Source organism: Hippocampus bargibanti, linkage group LG05 (assembly GCF_051943395.1).
Source record: "Hippocampus bargibanti isolate YZ-2025 linkage group LG05, ASM5194339v1, whole genome shotgun sequence".
NCBI lineage: Eukaryota > Metazoa > Chordata > Actinopteri > Syngnathiformes > Syngnathidae > Hippocampus > Hippocampus bargibanti.
In genome coordinates, this window is record NC_142738.1 from 22,134,202 (window position 1) to 22,152,500 (window position 18,299).

The window sequence follows — 18,299 nt, forward strand, 5'->3', positions numbered from 1 at the left end:
CGTAAAAGCTTGGCGAAAACAAACATGCTGATCAAACCTCTAAAGATGGAGGACACTGATTTGCTGTGGCGACCCATTGAAGGGAAAAGCCGAAAGAAAAAGAAGAAGATTGTCAAATATGCTAATATGCATCACATACAGCAAAGATGAAATTAATGTCCTCTCGGACCCAGCGTGCAAGGCACTAATAACGTGGCTATGGAACAGGGCCCCTGTAAAATAGTTTATTTATGCTCACCAAAAGAGAATTAATTGAGGAAACTAGGGCAAAGTGAAGGGCTGAGCTGAATATGTATTAGGCTTGCGCTTTGTAGCAGCTCAGGGTTTGACTTGGCAACTTGAGTTTGTCAAGCTCTTTCCAATGCACAAACAAACAACCGCTCATTTCCTCTCTCCCTAATCCTCACATTCTCCTGCCGCTTCCATTTCCCCCTTTGATTTATTTATTTTTTAGTAGTTTGGTAGATGATGAGCAATGTTCAGATCAAACAATGAGCTTTGATATGATCATTTAAAGGACAACCGACACCATTTTTTGTTTCCTAACTGACATCAGAAAAACGTATTATAGCATCTATAATACTCAAAACATGCAGGCTGATATTTTTAGTCAAATGAAAAACACCAATGAAAATGACTTCCAGTGTCCGAAAACTACTTCAAAATGACCCCGGAGATGCAGAGTTTCAGAAGGTCCCGCCCCCTTGTTTGTGATGTCACGCCAAGACATGTCGCTTTGCTCGAGAATCTAAACAATGGCTTCAGATTCGGAGAAGATGCTTTCTTGTTACTCATCCAGTTATGAATATGATTCAAATAGTTCTGAAGAGGAAAGCATAAATGTTTGCAATCGACTAAACAAGTTCTCCCAGATCAATTCGAGGTGTCAATGACACTAATGTAGCGTCCCAGAAAATGCACAAGATGGCGCCCAAATTCCGTTGGAAATGGGCTGATTTGTCTGCTGGGAATTTGTGTCAGCGAGTATCAAATAGTAGTCTTGGTGTGTTATTCAAGTGTTTTCCTTCTAATTTCGCCATCAATACGGATCAACACGACATTTTCAGACAAAACAAAGTACCCAAAATGCATTGTCGCTTTCTCGGTCAGTGACGGTACCTACCATGACGTCACGGTAGATATCGTCACCAACTAACTCAAAAACAAGACTTCCTGAATATTCACCGCGAGTCTTAAAACATGAAATGTACGTATATGCGGTGGAATCTTTGTAAAACACGCTCAGTAGAAATCATTTGAAGCGATTTCACAAATTATGGACACAACTTGTCCGGCGGTGTCGGTTGTCCTTTAACATAAATTATTCTGTTGTGTGCCATATTTAAACCTGAAGTTCAAGTCACATCGAGTTATGCTACCTTACTTTCAATTGCTCACCCCACCAGACCGACTACAATTATCGGGAAACAGTGAGTGAGTTGGTTCCACAGCTGTGTTACCTTGACAATGCAAGAGTGGAGGATGGCAGGTTGCGCTCGAGCAGCACCATGTGGGAAGACTGGGCTATCCTCCGAAATTGCCTCAGGCACTTCTCACCTGCATCAACCGAAGACCGTACGCTTTAGTTTTCTTGTGAATTAACCTTTTGTTGAAAGATGTTTTCATAAAATGTGTCATTTTCTATGTAGAAACAGAAGCACCTGGTGTACACAGCTGGCCAAGCTCATCCAGGCTCCTTGCCTCGAGCCTTGGGCCACCCTCATTGACAAGCACAACTGGGTCCAGACCGATATCAACAAATTCATCTGGGTTTCTTTCGTCTCCGCTGTCCACACCTGATTTTGAGGATTCAGACTTAACTGAAGTCAATGAAGACTGCAGTGTCCTAACACATGGTTACATACTGTTATAGATAGTTCACATGAATGTTTACTTACTATAGTCGCTCTCATTTTGAAATAATACATAATCTGTGCAGGAGCTGGTAAGATTGTGTTCTGTGGTAACCCTGTCAAGGCTATACGAGCAAGACGTGAAAAGTTGAAGGTAGGTAGCATGGAATAAAGCTTGATTTCACTTTGTTGTGAAAGTACATTTTACAATGGAATCCAGATGAACTCCAAGTTCAACATTTTTGCTGAGCATTATTTGGGATGGGAGATATTTTCATACTTATCTTGTAATAGTGTTCATTAAGTTATGGTCGTGCTCATGGTGAACCTCTGCTGTGATGCTTTCTCTTTTTTCTTTTAGTCTCTGCTTATTCAGCTCTCTTGACTCAGTGTATATGTACACATTTTTTTCCTTTCACAGACAGTACCCTGTATGTCTGCTTTTATCCCCCTTGACCAGCCCATTCATGCTCACATGCTGAACTCTCCTGACATTGATGGGAAAGAGATCAACGATGTGCTTGTTGAAGTGAGAACCTGGAGGGAGGAACACTGCAGGTATATAGCTACCTCTTCATTAGATATTTACAGTATTTTAGTTTGATAACTGATTGTGTAAATTTATGGGAGTGTGAATAAATAATAGGGGTGGGACTCTTCTTCTATGTATTCTACTTTCTTCCGGATGGCTGAGAAGGAGACTACTGCCGTTAATGCTAATGCCAGGATTCATATGGTTCCTTTTGACGGTTGGCCTACTTTGCCTGTTAACTGTCGTAGCAACCTGGTCGATTTCTTTATTTTGGCAAGCCATTTAACCAGCTCTAAGGTGTCTGGCAGTGCAATGCAGTTGTCAAACTCAAGGCTAGCGACCAGATCCGGCCTGACACATCGACTTTGTTTCTCCGTGAAATACAAAAACTACATACAGTATTCTTTATTTCTGAGAATGTCCTGATTTCAAGACTAGTAATTCATCGATTTCTTGTGTACAGTATATTTTTGCGGTTGGATGGAACCTTTGTACTATAGGTACAACATCATCACTCTTGGAGAGGCCCCAGAAATGCCATGTTTGTTCCATCATTAACATCGCATCGTTGAAGAAAGCCATTTCAAATACATTAAAATGCTCAAAAATGTGTAAAAATACAATTATACAATTTGACTGACAAATAATACAAGTATATACAGGTATTTATGGAAAAATAATTACCATATTGGGACATGAGGTGTCCACCCAACACCAATGATATGTAATATGTGACAATCATATTTTTATTTTATGTCCAGTCATAACAGCTTTCCAATGTGGCCCGTGTTTGACTGCCCTGCTGTAATGGATGTGCTGGCAAACTGGCACCGACAAAGATTCTGCTATGGAACAAATGTTCCGCATTGTTTTAAATGTGTAATTTGGAATGAAATAATCACAATTAACCTGTTATGAAAGTCTCATTTGGAATAATCAGACCAAATTATCCCAAAGTACAATTTTAATCAATAGATGATCACCAATTGATCACTGTGGCCTCTGCTAAATGTGATTTCATGTTCAATTAATCAGCTTAATATGACTTCTTCTGTATGTACATGACTCACACATGTCTATTCTAGGCATCTCAAAAAAATACACAGAGATAGACTACCCCAGGTACTAGTTGTTCAACATGGCAAGGACTATATACAGGCCAATTATGATGAAGGGGAAGGATGTGACACAAAAAGCAGCAAAAAAAGTGATGAAGAACATTGTGACACGACACCATCTAATTCATCTCTGAAGTCTAAATGTACAGGTAAAAACACTTAGAAAAGAACATACTGACAGTTTTTTTTCAGAATACAAATACTGTAGTACATCAGACATGGAGGCTGAACTTTGTGATGCCAAGTTGTAAAATATGACTGAGCAAATGCTTAATTTTGTGTTTTCTTACTATTGTTTTCAGACCAGCTTAAACTCATGTTGGCTGATGTGGAGTCAGTTTTCTGTGGCAACATACATTTGCCTCGTCCACCTCTAAATTCCAAATCAGTCTCTGGTAGGAAGAAACCCATAAGAATCTCTGCACATAGAATTCGACTCAACCCAGCCAATTCAGGACAAAAGCTTTCCTGCGGCGAAGGATGTAGAGTTGTGAAGGCCACAGGCAATGCACATACCGACATACCATTCAAGCAGCAGATGACAAGGATAAATAAGCCCTGCCCGCCATCGCCTTCAAGCATTACCCATCCATCTAAATTAAGTAACCTAGGAGGGCAGCAGAAGGACTTATGGTAAAACATTATTACAATCATTTATATATTCAGAGATATATATATATATATATATATATATATATATATATATATATATATATATATATATATATATATATATATATATATATATATATATATATATATATATATATATATAACTGTGGTTGAATTTATTTACATTGCATCTCTTTCAGTTTAGAGATGGGTGTGTACAGCCTGGCAACAAAAGTGAGCTGCCCAAGATCCTGGAGAGAGCAGCCACTTCAAGTGCCTTCAGAGTGAGCACAAATAAAAGTTGTGACTGGAATTAGTATAATTACAAAGTCCGGACGAGAGACATATTTTTATATGCTCGATTGGAACCTTTTGCTCAATGGTGAAAATTAACTTGTTTTTTTGTGTTTGTTTTACTCTTTAGCCCCTACCACGGTGGTGTATAAAAAAGACAAATCACTTACATGTACAACCGTGTGTGTATTTTACCCGAAATTATTAGAGTCATCTGTAAATATGACCTAATAGAGATGAACAATGGCATAATTCCACCAAAAACTATGTAGCAATGGCAAATCAGACGGCAGTTTTGTTTTGACAGTTTCTCCGTGTTTTACTTGAACTCGTCTTTTGACTGCAAATTACACTAGACAAAATGTGAATAAATGAATAAATCGTGAAATCGTGCATTTAAGATCAGGTGTACGGTAAAAAAGTCGATTTGATTTTTCGTGTTGTGATAGCCGTATGTGCCACCTGAGGGCAGTAAGTCGAAAGGATACATTGCAGCAGGCTTGGCAGTGGGTCTTTAGAAATTGAAGTCATTCAAATTGAATGGTTCTGTTACCATCCGTCGTGTGCCCACCCAGGAGAATTGCTATAGATGGCCAAGTCATGTCAGTGGCGTGAATACAACAATTGTATTTTCTCTGCCCCATGTCAGTTTTGGCCATTTAGCATTTACTTCCATCTGGGTTCACCCAAGGGTATAGTTTAGAGAACAATAATTAATCAGTGGCGGTCCGTGCATTTCACACCTAGGCCTTCATTGAAGTCCTGCTTAGTCCGACTTGAACAAATATCCCCCGTAATACCATAATTTATGACACAACGGCTGGAGATATCATTTACAAAAGCACATGCGCGCAGTACTGGGCGTGGCATCACGTTAATCGTCTACAACACAGGCTATTTTCCGGAGCAATTACACATCAATAAATCTGCATCAGCAATTAGAACTTGTCACTATACGTGATACTGCAAACACTTAAAAATAAAAGGAAATTTAAAATCATTTGTCCACAAAGTTTTATTAAGTCCACCAAGAATATGCAATCTTTAACAAGATTTTACGCTAAATTACAAAATGTCAGTTTAATATAAGAAAAACAACAAGATGTTCACAAAATGAACTATTTGTTGAAAATAAAAGTCAACAAATCTTTTTCATTTGTTCTTGAGAATAGGCTTACCTACATGCGACAGCGAGTTGTCCTCTCCTTCAGCCATTGTGGGTTAAAAAAAGCGAGTAGATATACTTGGTTTTTCTGCTAAAGTTTCCGGGTCTGATCTGTTGGAGCTTGGTTGATTTGCATAGCGCTGCCTCCGCTGAGGGCTGAGGTAAAGTGAGTATCCAATCACAGGACGCGTACGTGTCATGTTCAACGCGAGGCCCTCTAGCTGGCCTTACTGTGCCAACTCGTGATCTGATTGGCTATCGCAACTATATATAAACTACATGTGCCCGTTCATGTACAGCGCACAGACGCCCTCACTGTTGATTCTGAAGGCGTCGGTGAGATTTCATACAGCCTGGCGACACAAGCTAACTGAATTCTGATTGGATTAAAAACTCTGCCCTAAAACTACAACACTGAAAGGAGCATAACCAAATGGACATAATATAACATCAAGAAAACAGTATGTAGAATAAATATATATATATATATATTTAGAAAAAATACTTTTTTAATGAAATTGACTTTTATTATAATTATGATAATGATGTCTGATTAGGTTAAGCCAGCAGAGAAGGCCTTGCTGGCTCTGACGGCCCACCACTGTAATTAATAATAATGCATGTTATTTCTAAGCGCCTTTCAAAACTCTCAAGGATACTTGACAGTTTTTTTTCCTGATTGATACTCTAATTAAAAGATCATGTCAAACCTCAGATTAGGTTGTCAGTGGTTTGTACATGTTATTTGTTGAGAGAAAGTCCCTGACTGTAAGCAAAATGAGCGAAATGTGAAATGCCCCTTTGCTCATGTGCGATATTAAGGTACCCAAACCTATCAGAGTAATCACCTCATGCACAGTCCTGGAGGGCCGCCGCCCTCCCTATTTTCCAAGTCTCCCTGTTGCACACACCTTATTGAAACAAACAGGTTCAATGCCAGGCTTCCACAAAGCTTGCTGACAATCTGATCATTTGAAACAGGTGTGTTGTAACAGCGACACTTGGAAAACATGCAGGACGGTGGCCATCCAGGACCTGAGTTTGACACCCCTGATCTAGTGGAAGAATTACCCACTCTCAACTGCCTCCAGGCCCACAATTGCCACTTTCCCTTTCCGGTGGCAAATCTGTTGGTTCATTGGTATGATATTTATTCTGCTTGTAACCATGGCATGCAATATTTAACAGTAAAACCTCTTTGTACTTTCCTCAAGACACACCAGTTACTTTTTTTTAATTTCATTTAACTTTTTTTCCAATCAGGTGCAGCTCAAGGAGCTGCAGAGCAGATTATTTGTGTAAAAAATAATCAGCAACAATCATTTGTATAAAAATAATTGTCAACACACAATCACAAGCATAAAATAAAATGTAAAAACTATAGAGTGAACCAACAACTAACGCAGCAATAGTCTGGGAGTAGCCTGTGCAAAATGATGACAGCTTACTGGAGCTTTGAGACCAGCTATTTCAAGTGTCTGTTCACCTGTCATTTGAAAATACAGTATAGAAGAAATTGGGCCACAGTACTAATTAGGGATTTGTATCTCTTTTACTGCCTGTTCATATATCGAGGACCGATATGATCCTTGGACAACAAAAACCCTATTGAAGTGCAACCAACAGAACTCTCCTGCAAACCTCTGGTCTGAGTAAATCCCAGTGGTTGTTGTTGGGAACCAGATTTAACCTTTGCACAAAACCTTGGTGTTTTGCTGCACACAGTGGTAGGTGCACAAATTAATCTGGTTCTTGAATGCTCTTCTCCAAATTGTAGTTTAATGAGTCATGAGTCGAGCCTTATGAATTGTTGGATGAACAGTTTGCAGACCACACTAGAGTGGGGTTATCTGAAGGCACATTGAGATGGGTTTTGGGTCAGGTGGCCGAGTGTGTCTAGTAGTCTTGTGTACTGTTGAAAATAAAAGTCAACAAATCTTTTTCATTTGTTCTTGAGAATAGGCTTACCTACATGCGACAGCGAGTTGTCCTCTCCTTCAGCCATTGTGGGTTAAAAAAAGCGAGTAGATATACTTGGTTTTTCTGCTAAAGTTTCCGGGTCTGATCTGTTGGAGCTTGGTTGATTTGCATAGCGCTGCCTCCGCTGAGGGCTGAGGTAAAGTGAGTATCCAATCACAGGACGCGTACGTGTCATGTTCAACGCGAGGCCCTCTAGCTGGCCTTACTGTGCCAACTCGTGATCTGATTGGCTATCGCAACTATATATAAACTACATGTGCCCGTTCATGTACAGCGCACAGACGCCCTCACTGTTGATTCTGAAGGCGTCGGTCAGATTTCATACAGCCTGGCGACACAAGCTAACTGAATTCTGATTGGATTAAAAACTCTGCCCTAAAACTACAACACTGAAAGGAGCATAACCAAATGGACATAATATAACATCAAGAAAACAGTATGTAGAATAAATATATATATATATATATATATATTTAGAAAAAATACTTTTTTAATGAAATTGACTTTTATTATAATTATGATAATGATGTCTGATTAGGTTAAGCCAGCAGAGAAGGCCTTGCTGGCTCTGACGGCCCACCGCTGTAATTAATAATAATGCATGTTATTTCTAAGCGCCTTTCAAAACTCTCAAGGATACTTGACAGTTTTTTTTCCTGATTGATACTCTAATTAAAAGATCATGTCAAACCTCAGATTAGGTTGTCAGTGGTTTGTACATGTTATTTGTTGAGAGAAAGTCCCTGACTGGAAGCAAAATGAGCGAAATGTGAAATGCCCCTTTGCTCATGTGCGATATTAAGGTACCCAAACCTATCAGAGTAATCACCTCATGCACAGTCCTGGAGGGCCGCCGCCCTCCCTATTTTCCAAGTCTCCCTGTTGCACACACCTTATTGAAACGAACAGGTTCAATGCCAGGCTTCCACAAAGCTTGCTGACAATCTGATCATTTGAAACAGGTGTGTTGTAACAGCGACACTTGGAAAACATGCAGGACGGTGGCCATCCAGGACCTGAGTTTGACACCCCTGATCTAGTGGAAGAATTACCCACTCTCAACTGCCTCCAGGCCCACAATTGCCACTTTCCCTTTCCGGTGGCAAATCTGTTGGTTCATTGGTATGATATTTATTCTGCTTGTAACCATGGCATGCAATATTTAACAGTAAAACCTCTTTGTACTTTCCTCAAGACACACCAGTTACTTTTTTTTAATTTCATTTAACTTTTTTTCCAATCAGGTGCAGCTCAAGGAGCTGCAGAGCAGATTATTTGTGTAAAAAATAATCAGCAACAATCATTTGTATAAAAATAATTGTCAACACACAATCACAAGCATAAAATAAAATGTAAAAACTATAGAGTGAACCAACAACTAACGCAGCAATAGTCTGGGAGTAGCCTGTGCAAAATGATGACAGCTTACTGGAGCTTTGAGACCAGCTATTTCAAGTGTCTGTTCACCTGTCATTTGAAAATACAGTATAGAAGAAATTGGGCCACAGTACTAATTAGGGATTTGTATCTCTTTTACTGCCTGTTCATATATCGAGGACCGATATGATCCTTGGACAACAAAAACCCTATTGAAGTGCAACCAACAGAACTCTCCTGCAAACCTCTGGTCTGAGTAAATCCCAGTGGTTGTTGTTGGGAACCAGATTTAACCTTTGCACAAAACCTTGGTGTTTTGCTGCACACAGTGGTAGGTGCACAAATTAATCTGGTTCTTGAATGCTCTTCTCCAAATTGTAGTTTAATGAGTCATGAGTCGAGCCTTATGAATTGTTGGATGAACAGTTTGCAGACCACACTAGAGTGGGGTTATCTGAAGGCACATTGAGATGGGTTTTGGGTCAGGTGGCCGAGTGTGTCTAGTAGTCTTGTGTACTTTATTACTATTCTTCAGATGAGGACAAAATTCTACTCGGGTAATGTGAGAGAATGTGTCACAAGTATCCTTTTGTCCTGACGTGTGAACAAATGGCTGATCTGAGTCACGCTTGACTTCAGTTATCTGAAGGCCCGTGCTAATGGGATCAGGGATATCTTCAGAAGTAACTTTAGTGGGCTTGTCAACTGGTTGGCTAAGACCATGCGGATGGGAGCTACACTGCAGTTGGGAAATATCGGGGACCAACATGATGGGTTGTACAACCACTTGTTGAATGTCGTTGTCATACCTATGGACTGGATGCACAGTCTGTCTGTTTGGACATTCCAGTTGGGTTATTTTCAGGCCCTTTGAAATTTCTTGGTGAATGAATTTGCAATCTTTGCGGTTTGATGGACGGACACGATGTTGATGGTGTCTGCATTCCTGGTTGTTTTTCTTCTGCTGATGGGGCCTCGTCTGTACTTGTGTTTTATAAGAGGCCAAGGGAATGGATTGTGGAAGATCTTGAGTAATTTGTCTTTCATCACTTAGGATTGATAGATGGATGTTCTTTTCAAATGAATTATACTCGTGGTTGGTTTTCTGAGAATGTGCCCTTGATGGGTCAGTACTCTGTTGTTGAATTGGGCGATTCTCTTTGGATTTGTCAAAGTCTAAGATGATGGTCTGAAATGGAAGTTGCTGAGTGCCCCTGGTATTCTTGTAGGTTGGTGGTGGACCATTCTGCTGGTTGGCTTTAACATCCAGTTTGGTTATTTGAGGACCGATGGCCATCTGTAGTGTGGAAGTTTCCTTAATGTGCTTGTGACACTGATGTATCGATGGGCGGATACTTTGTTGATATACCCTACCCTCCCGTCCACTACTCTTCAATTTAGTTGTCTTAGTTGGATGGAAACTCTTTTCTGGGTTATTATACCGCAGTTTGGTCACATGAGGACCCACAGTAGCGGGTTTCAAAGTAGCTTGCCGAAGTTTGCTGTTCAACTCACTCTTACGTCGGTGGACACTCTGCTGGCAGGGGCGGCAACTTAGTTGTGTTTCCTGAAGGCCAAAAGTGATTGTTTGCAGAAAATTTCGCAGTTTTTTTGTAGTATTCCCAGAGAGAAGTAAGCAGATCCTCTTGTGACCGGGTACATACTCCAGGTTGTTTTTTGTATCAACCTTGGAGAGAAAGAGAATACAAGGATTACAAGGATTTAATGTAGTATTTCCTGTAGGACAATAAAAAAGGAACACATTTAAGAATCCATAGCTTTCTTTGAAATATTCATCTGACACCACAATACTGTATCGGGTAATTTACTTTCGCATTTATTCACTGCCATGGTGATGTTGGTTACTGAATCATTCGTAAATCCGCAATGTGTTTAGCCACACCAGAGGTCTGCAAAGCTTTTTGCAAGCTCGCTGGTACGCTGGGCAATATCCAATTTAGTCCAAAAATAAAGTCAAAGTGCAGAGGATAAATCAATATATAGTGTGTGCCAACATAAGATGGTGGGCCGTATCTTCACTTTTCACTCTGGCAAACAAGTACCATTGTTAGTCCTTTCATATTTCAGTAAGTGGCACAGAGCCTGCCTAAACCGCTTGCTTTGTCGCGTGTTAAGAAGGTGACGTAAGCATATTATGGCATTTTAACACAAGTGCATCTAGTCCTGTGAAACTTTTAAGGACAGTCTGCTATATGGAAAATGTTCAAAATCTGCGATTCCCAGTTTTGATGTTGAGTGTTTCATCTTCAACCACATTGGCTGGTGATAACCCCCCCCCCAAAAAAAATCAGGACACTTAAAATAAAATACATTGCATGTTTGTCAGGCTCTTCATCTTTGAAATAATTTATAAACAGGAACACAATTGGACCCAGAACTTTTACAACTGCAATATAACTTATTGGAGAAAAATCATTTGCTTGCTTGGAGCTGGGAGTCCATGAACATCACCTGTCAATAAATTTTGCCTGTCCTTCACTTGGCCACCCTCCTGTCATTGCTTTTTCTTGTTGCTCAAAACGTTTGTCCGGAGTAAGTGTAAATCTATCTTTTTTAGGTTGAAATAAGGTTACTGACTTTGGCAGAGAAGAATACTTGTCCTGTTAGATAGCATGGATTATCTTTCTGTGTCTGTAAAACCACCGAAATGGCATTTGACAAAAAAAAAAAAAATCCTCAGTGAAACCTACATCGGCGAATAAAACAAACTGACGTAGACCCTGATAAAAGTAGCACACAATTTTTAAAATCTGCAATCTTAAAACACTTTCATAAAAAACAAGGTGCAGTATAATGAGTCCTCGAACGTCTGAAGGCATCCAAAACAACTCGTCTTTTGTGGTTTATGTTTCTTTGCACTTGGACATGACAAGAAACAACTCATGATCCAAAGAATGTGACGCATTGAATTTGGTGGAGGCAATGCTTTGGATACTCGGCCGTTCATGAACACGCTGCCTGGTGTTTGACAGATATAACAGCAAATCCATGGTTTACTGTAACTGTCATTGCCCAAAATCGTTTTCATAACCATGCTACTATAGCTGCTCTTGCTATTTTTGGGGGGATTTATAGTTTATCTTGATGCTTAAACTAACAAATTGGTACGATTCGGTCACTTTTGGCAGCATTTGGAGTTGAATGCCTCACAAGCTTGGTTACATAGCAAACAGAAGATATTAAAATAGAATAGAAAAGCACTGAATAAAATACAAAACAAACAGTCCTGCTCAAGACATCAAACTGTACCTGCTCAGTGTATAAAAGCAGCACACAAAAGTTGGAATCTATCCATTGGTATGTTTACAGTATCTCAGTTCAGCTCGATTTTATTGAGAGTACTTTAAAAAATCAATAACACAACATCCATCCATCCATCCATCCATCCATCCATCCATCCATCCATCCATCCATCCATCCATCCATCCATTTTCTAAACCACTTTTCCTCACACGGGTTGTGGGTCGTGCTGGAGCCTATCCCAGCTGTCTTTGGCTAGTAGGCGAACTGGTTGACTGCCATTCGCTAGGCACACAGATGAACCAACGTCCGCGCTCACGCTCACACCTGCGGGAAAATTAGAGTGTTCCATTAACCAACCAAACATGTTTCTGGAATGTGGGAGGAAACCGGATTCTCTGGAGAAAACCAACAAAAGCATGGGGAGAACTTGCAAATTCCACAGACAGAAACACCGGCGCCAGAATCAAGTCCAGCCCCTCTGCATGGTGAGGCAGACGTGCTTCACAGTCGATTACTGGACTGCCATTATGAAACTCACAAATAATGAAATAATCAGTGATTTATTTTTATTTAAAAACAAATATTCAACTACGGGTACGAAAGCTCTACTATCCAAGACTATCATTAGAGTCTCATGCCCATTTTTCTTTGGCAAGTACAAAATGATCTTGTAAATATCGTGAATTTCAAGCCCCTTGCATTTTCATTGTACATTCAGTGCATTCAATAAGCATCTCCCGTTATCTCTTGAACATAGTTATCTGATTTTGTTGTACTATTTTCACAAGTCTTGAGTTTTACTGGGACAAACTGCACCTCAAAAACAATAATCGCGGCGTACATGCCGGTCGGTGCGCCTTATATGCGAAGTAATATTGAGCCACAACAGGTCTCGCAACTACTTTCACCAGCCAACGCCACAATTTACCCATGTAGAAGAATTAGTGTGCGGTCCATGCTGCGATACAAGTGTATGTCATTCATTGTCATTCATGTCATTCATTGAACGTGCGCCCTATAGTCCGGTGCGCCTATATATCGTTCATACACCATTCATTGGGGATGCGCCTAATAGTTTGGGTGAGGCTTCTACCCCTGAAAATACAGCATTTAAATATATAATGTGTTTCATGCTTTTTGTAATGTATTTTACTTTTACATTAAAATACAATGGGGCTTTTTTTTGAAGAGCTTTGACCATTCTCAGGGCCAACAGAATCACATACATGTCACTCGATGTTGAGAACTTGCATACATACCATGCACTTGGACATGACAAGAAACAACTCATGATCCAAAGAATGTGACGCATTGAATTTGGTGGAGGCAATGCTTTGGATACTCGGCCGTTCATGAACACGCTGCCTGGTGTTTGACAGATATAACAGCAAATCCATGGTTTACTGTAACTGTCATTGCCCAAAATCGTTTTCATAACCATGCTACTATAGCTGCTCTTGCTATTTTTGGGGGGATTTATAGTTTATCTTGATGCTTAAACTAACAAATTGGTACGATTCGGTCACTTTTGGCAGCATTTGGAGTTGAATGCCTCACAAGCTTGGTTACATAGCAAACAGAAGATATTAAAATAGAATAGAAAAGCACTGAATAAAATACAAAACAAACAGTCCTGCTCAAGACATCAAACTGTACCTGCTCAGTGTATAAAAGCAGCACACAAAAGTTGGAATCTATCCATTGGTATGTTTACAGTATCTCAGTTCAGCTCGATTTTATTGAGAGTACTTTAAAAAATCAATAACACAACATCCATCCATCCATCCATCCATCCATCCATCCATCCATCCATCCATCCATCCATCCATCCATCCATCCATCCATCCATCCATCCATCCATTTTCTAAACCACTTTTCCTCACACGGGTTGTGGGTCGTGCTGGAGCCTATCCCAGCTGTCTTTGGCTAGTAGGCGAACTGGTTGACTGCCATTCGCTAGGCACACAGATGAACCAACGTCCGCGCTCACGCTCACACCTGCGGGAAAATTAGAGTGTTCCATTAACCAACCAAACATGTTTCTGGAATGTGGGAGGAAACCGGATTCTCTGGAGAAAACCAACAAAAGCATGGGGAGAACTTGCAAATTCCACAGACAGAAACACCGGCGCCAGAATCAAGTCCAGCCCCTCTGCATGGTGAGGCAGACGTGCTTCACAGTCGATTACTGGACTGCCATTATGAAACTCACAAATAATGAAATAATCAGTGATTTATTTTTATTTAAAAACAAATATTCAACTACGGGTACGAAAGCTCTACTATCCAAGACTATCATTAGAGTCTCATGCCCATTTTTCTTTGGCAAGTACAAAATGATCTTGTAAATATCGTGAATTTCAAGCCCCTTGCATTTTCATTGTACATTCAGTGCATTCAATAAGCATCTCCCGTTATCTCTTGAACATAGTTATCTGATTTTGTTGTACTATTTTCACAAGTCTTGAGTTTTACTGGGACAAACTGCACCTCAAAAACAATAATCGCGGCGTACATGCCGGTCGGTGCGCCTTATATGCGAAGTAATATTGAGCCACAACAGGTCTCGCAACTACTTTCACCAGCCAACGCCACAATTTACCCATGTAGAAGAATTAGTGTGCGGTCCATGCTGCGATACAAGTGTATGTCATTCATTGTCATTCATGTCATTCATTGAACGTGCGCCCTATAGTCCGGTGCGCCTATATATCGTTCATACACCATTCATTGGGGATGCGCCTAATAGTTTGGGTGAGGCTTCTACCCCTGAAAATACAGCATTTAAATATATAATGTGTTTCATGCTTTTTGTAATGTATTTTACTTTTACATTAAAATACAATGGGGCTTTTTTTTGAAGAGCTTTGACCATTCTCAGGGCCAACAGAATCACATACATGTCACTCGATGTTGAGAACTTGCATACATACCATTTTTTTCAATTAATGTTTTTAAGATTGTCTGAAGCCAAAATACAAATCCAGATAAAATGTCAACGAATGGCCCAACCCGATGGCAGCTGTATATTAATAAAGACCGGACTGAATGGGACCAGCAGGATGAATGGTCAGCACTATTGTATGTAGCATGTAAATCAAACCCTAATAAAGTGCTTATATTGTGTGTGACGTTGAACATCATCAATAATGACTATAACAACACACAGTATGGCGCCAGCCGTATGTAAATAAATACATACAGACAATGCTATCCAATGCATATGTTATGTCATTGTATGTAATGAGTGACACTCAATAGCTGTGTGGCAACTACACAGTGTGTCTAAATAGTTGAGAGCACACTTGTGAGCATTATTGGTTGTATCGTCCAATAAAACAATTTGCAAAGCTAACCTTATCCGGTAACATGACTGGCAGTGTCTTCTTTCACGGGAACATGTCATTGAGATCCAGGAAGATCTTATAGTTGTTATGTGGATAAACTACTTGTCTCAGAAATAAGCACATTTCAACACAGTATATTCTGCCAATGTTATGATCGATGGCATCATAGCCATGATATCATTTTATTGTAACAAGCTGAGCTCACATTCTGTGACATCATCAAAGCCATGTGATGTGAAGTAATCTTTCTAAATGAAAAAAAATAAATAACTGCAATATGTTTTGAAAGACTATTCTCAATGTCTTGTCTTTCTTTCAGGGGTGAGTATTTTTCAGGCAGCAACCAAGATTCAATTAATGAGTAAAAAATGTGCTGTTCGCTTGAGGCACCCTTTAACAGTGTGTATTCAGGTTTGTAAACATGGAATAGGGAATGTTTGAAGTACAGTATGTGAACTTGAGTTGGCTCATTGCCATTCAATCATGACACTGGCTCTTGCATAACATGGTGCATGTTTTCCATCAACCCACTCCATTGCTTAAGTTAAATTAAGTAAATTTACACTCGGCTCATTTTTTGCCTATCTTGCAGTGGTTCTGTGTCAGGAGTATGTTTTCTGTGAGCATGCAACTAAAAAATATATATGATAGAATGGAAGAAGAGACCTTGTAGTTCAAAAATAGCATTGTGTCTATGCTTACCGAAAATATCATGGGTTTCATGATATCCTATATTTTCTCTCCGAATGTTTTTAGATCTAGTAGATATGCCACATATGGTTGCTCCTGTGCATTTGCAGACTTTTTTAAATCAGATATACATTTTGATATTGTTTGCTTGTGCTTTTTTAATTAAAAATGCATGTTGGAGGTTATTGTTTTTTTTAATTATTATTAAGGTTGTGGGGCATTTCAATGGCTATCCACTATATTTTTCATTCTGAGGGATAGGCTTGGACCAGACCATTTTTTTGGTTATACCTATAATCAAAGGAAATCTGATAACTGTAGAATGAATCTCCTGAGATTAAAACTGCACCTGATTTTGTGGCCACTGAGTGTATTTCACATGTTCCACAATAATGTAAGTAAAATGTCAATTTCCATATATTTACTTTAATTCGGTGACTGAAATTTATATTTGGCATAAATGTGTAATGGGATGGTAAATGGTATATCAATATTAAAATTAAGCCTGTCATTTACATGCATGTACAGTACAAAGTGCAGACACTGATAAAGTGGGCAGCTAAGCAAAGTTACCCATAGAGTAATTAGTCAGGTGCCTTTTTCAAAGACACCAATCAATATGGCCACAATATTTGTTTTAGATGTGTGGTACGCGGCAAGGTCAAAGACATGATTTAAATACTTTTTTTTTTTCATTGTCGGGTTATTGTCATTTCAGGTTAGTGTGAATATGAGTGGATCGCTGTTGACTTATGCTATATATGCCCTGAATTGTCTTGGAGGTAGTTTTTATGTGGTGTAGTCTGTCTGTCACCCAAAGCAAGCTTGGATCAGTTCCAGCTCCCTACAACATTCAAGAGGATAGGCAGTATAGTAAAATGAATGGTAGCAATATTTTAATAACACAAATGTTGTTTTTAATATGCCTGTTTGTCATGTTGTCTTCAATATCCACACAATGCAAATATATAGTAAGTTACAATGGACAGATCACATTTTTCAAAGAATATATTGCTAGTATTTTACTTGTTTATCAAACAACGACTCAATCGAATACTTCGGGAAACTTTTGGACAATCAACACACACTTCCCTTATACCATAAAAATTGATGGAATGTGTGTTCGCCTAAGGAAATGTCTTTGTTTTGACTTCAGATGAGTCATTTTGATTCAGGAACTCTACCTTGAAATACCTGGAAATACCAATAGTATGTGTTGAGACAGGTTTGGGACATACTATTTGCTATGTAATGTAAATGAAAAGATACAAGTTCGCTTCAGGAGGAACATTCCACTCTCCACAAGATTACCGGTAACTTATTTTTTTGTTAGCACATTCATAGCCAAGAAAAAACAAACAAAAACATCCATCCATCCATCCATTTTCCGTACCGCTTATTCCTCATTAGGGTCGCGGGGGGTGCTGGAGCCTATCTCAGCTGTCTTCGGGCACGGGACACCCTGAATTGGTTGCCAGCCAATCGCAGGGCACACAAAGACGAACAACAGTCACTCTCACGCTCACACCTAGGGACAATTTGGAGTGGTCAATCCGCCTGCCATGCATGTTTTTGGAGTGTGGGAGGAAACCGGAGGACCCGGAGAAAACCCACGCGGGTCCGGGGAGAACAGGCAAACTCCACACAGGGAGGCCGGACCGGGACGCGAACCGGCGACCTCTGCACTGTGAAGCCATTGTGCTAACCACTCAACTACCGGGCCGCCTCAAACAAAAACATATTTTTGCCTATTTTGTCACATGGAACAAACCAGATACCAAATCATAATTTGTGAAGTTTCCAAATGACCCTATAGAAATCATCATTTTAGAACAGAAGAAAATCTTGCCTCCCCCCCCCCCCTTCTTTTCCTTTCGGCTTTTCCCTTCAAGGGGTTGCCACAGCAAATCAGTGTCCTCCATCTTTCGAGGTTTGATCCGCATGTTTGTTTTGGCCAAGCTTTTACGTCAAATGCCCTTCTTGACACAACTCTCTGTATTTATCCGGGCTTGGGACCGGCACAAGAAGACTTATGTCCCTTTGTGGCTACAGAACAAGCAACTCGCT

At 39.8% G+C, this 18,299-nt stretch overlaps 2 protein-coding genes across 4 annotated transcripts in view; one reads left to right on the top strand and one right to left on the bottom strand.

Moving 5' to 3' along the window:
* Nucleotides 1–6,145, top strand: part of lrrc56 (leucine rich repeat containing 56) — a 47,789-nt gene extending 41,644 nt beyond the window's left edge. For all 3 annotated transcript variants that reach the window (XM_088997311.1, XM_088997309.1, XM_088997310.1), the window contains 7 exons: nt 1,407–1,575; nt 1,650–1,856; nt 1,940–2,007; nt 2,275–2,411; nt 3,471–3,652; nt 3,806–4,136; nt 4,316–6,145. In XM_088997311.1, the coding sequence (XP_088853437.1) occupies nt 1,407–1,575; nt 1,650–1,856; nt 1,940–2,007; nt 2,275–2,411; nt 3,471–3,652; nt 3,806–4,136; nt 4,316–4,403 (1,182 nt within the window). In that variant the 3' untranslated portion in view covers nt 4,404–6,145. The remainder of the gene's footprint in view (nt 1–1,406; nt 1,576–1,649; nt 1,857–1,939; nt 2,008–2,274; nt 2,412–3,470; nt 3,653–3,805; nt 4,137–4,315) is intronic.
* A 1,386-nt stretch (nt 6,146–7,531) lies between these two features.
* Nucleotides 7,532–13,127, bottom strand: LOC148898226 (uncharacterized). The gene is made up of 2 exons (XM_088995948.1): nt 13,124–13,127; nt 7,532–10,728 (listed from the first exon to the last, which is right to left on the bottom strand). The coding sequence occupies exons 1-2, from the start codon at nt 13,125–13,127 to the stop codon at nt 9,371–9,373; spliced, it is 1,362 nt and encodes a 453-aa protein (XP_088852074.1). The 3' UTR covers nt 7,532–9,370.
* Nucleotides 13,128–18,299: the final 5,172 nt, after the last annotated feature.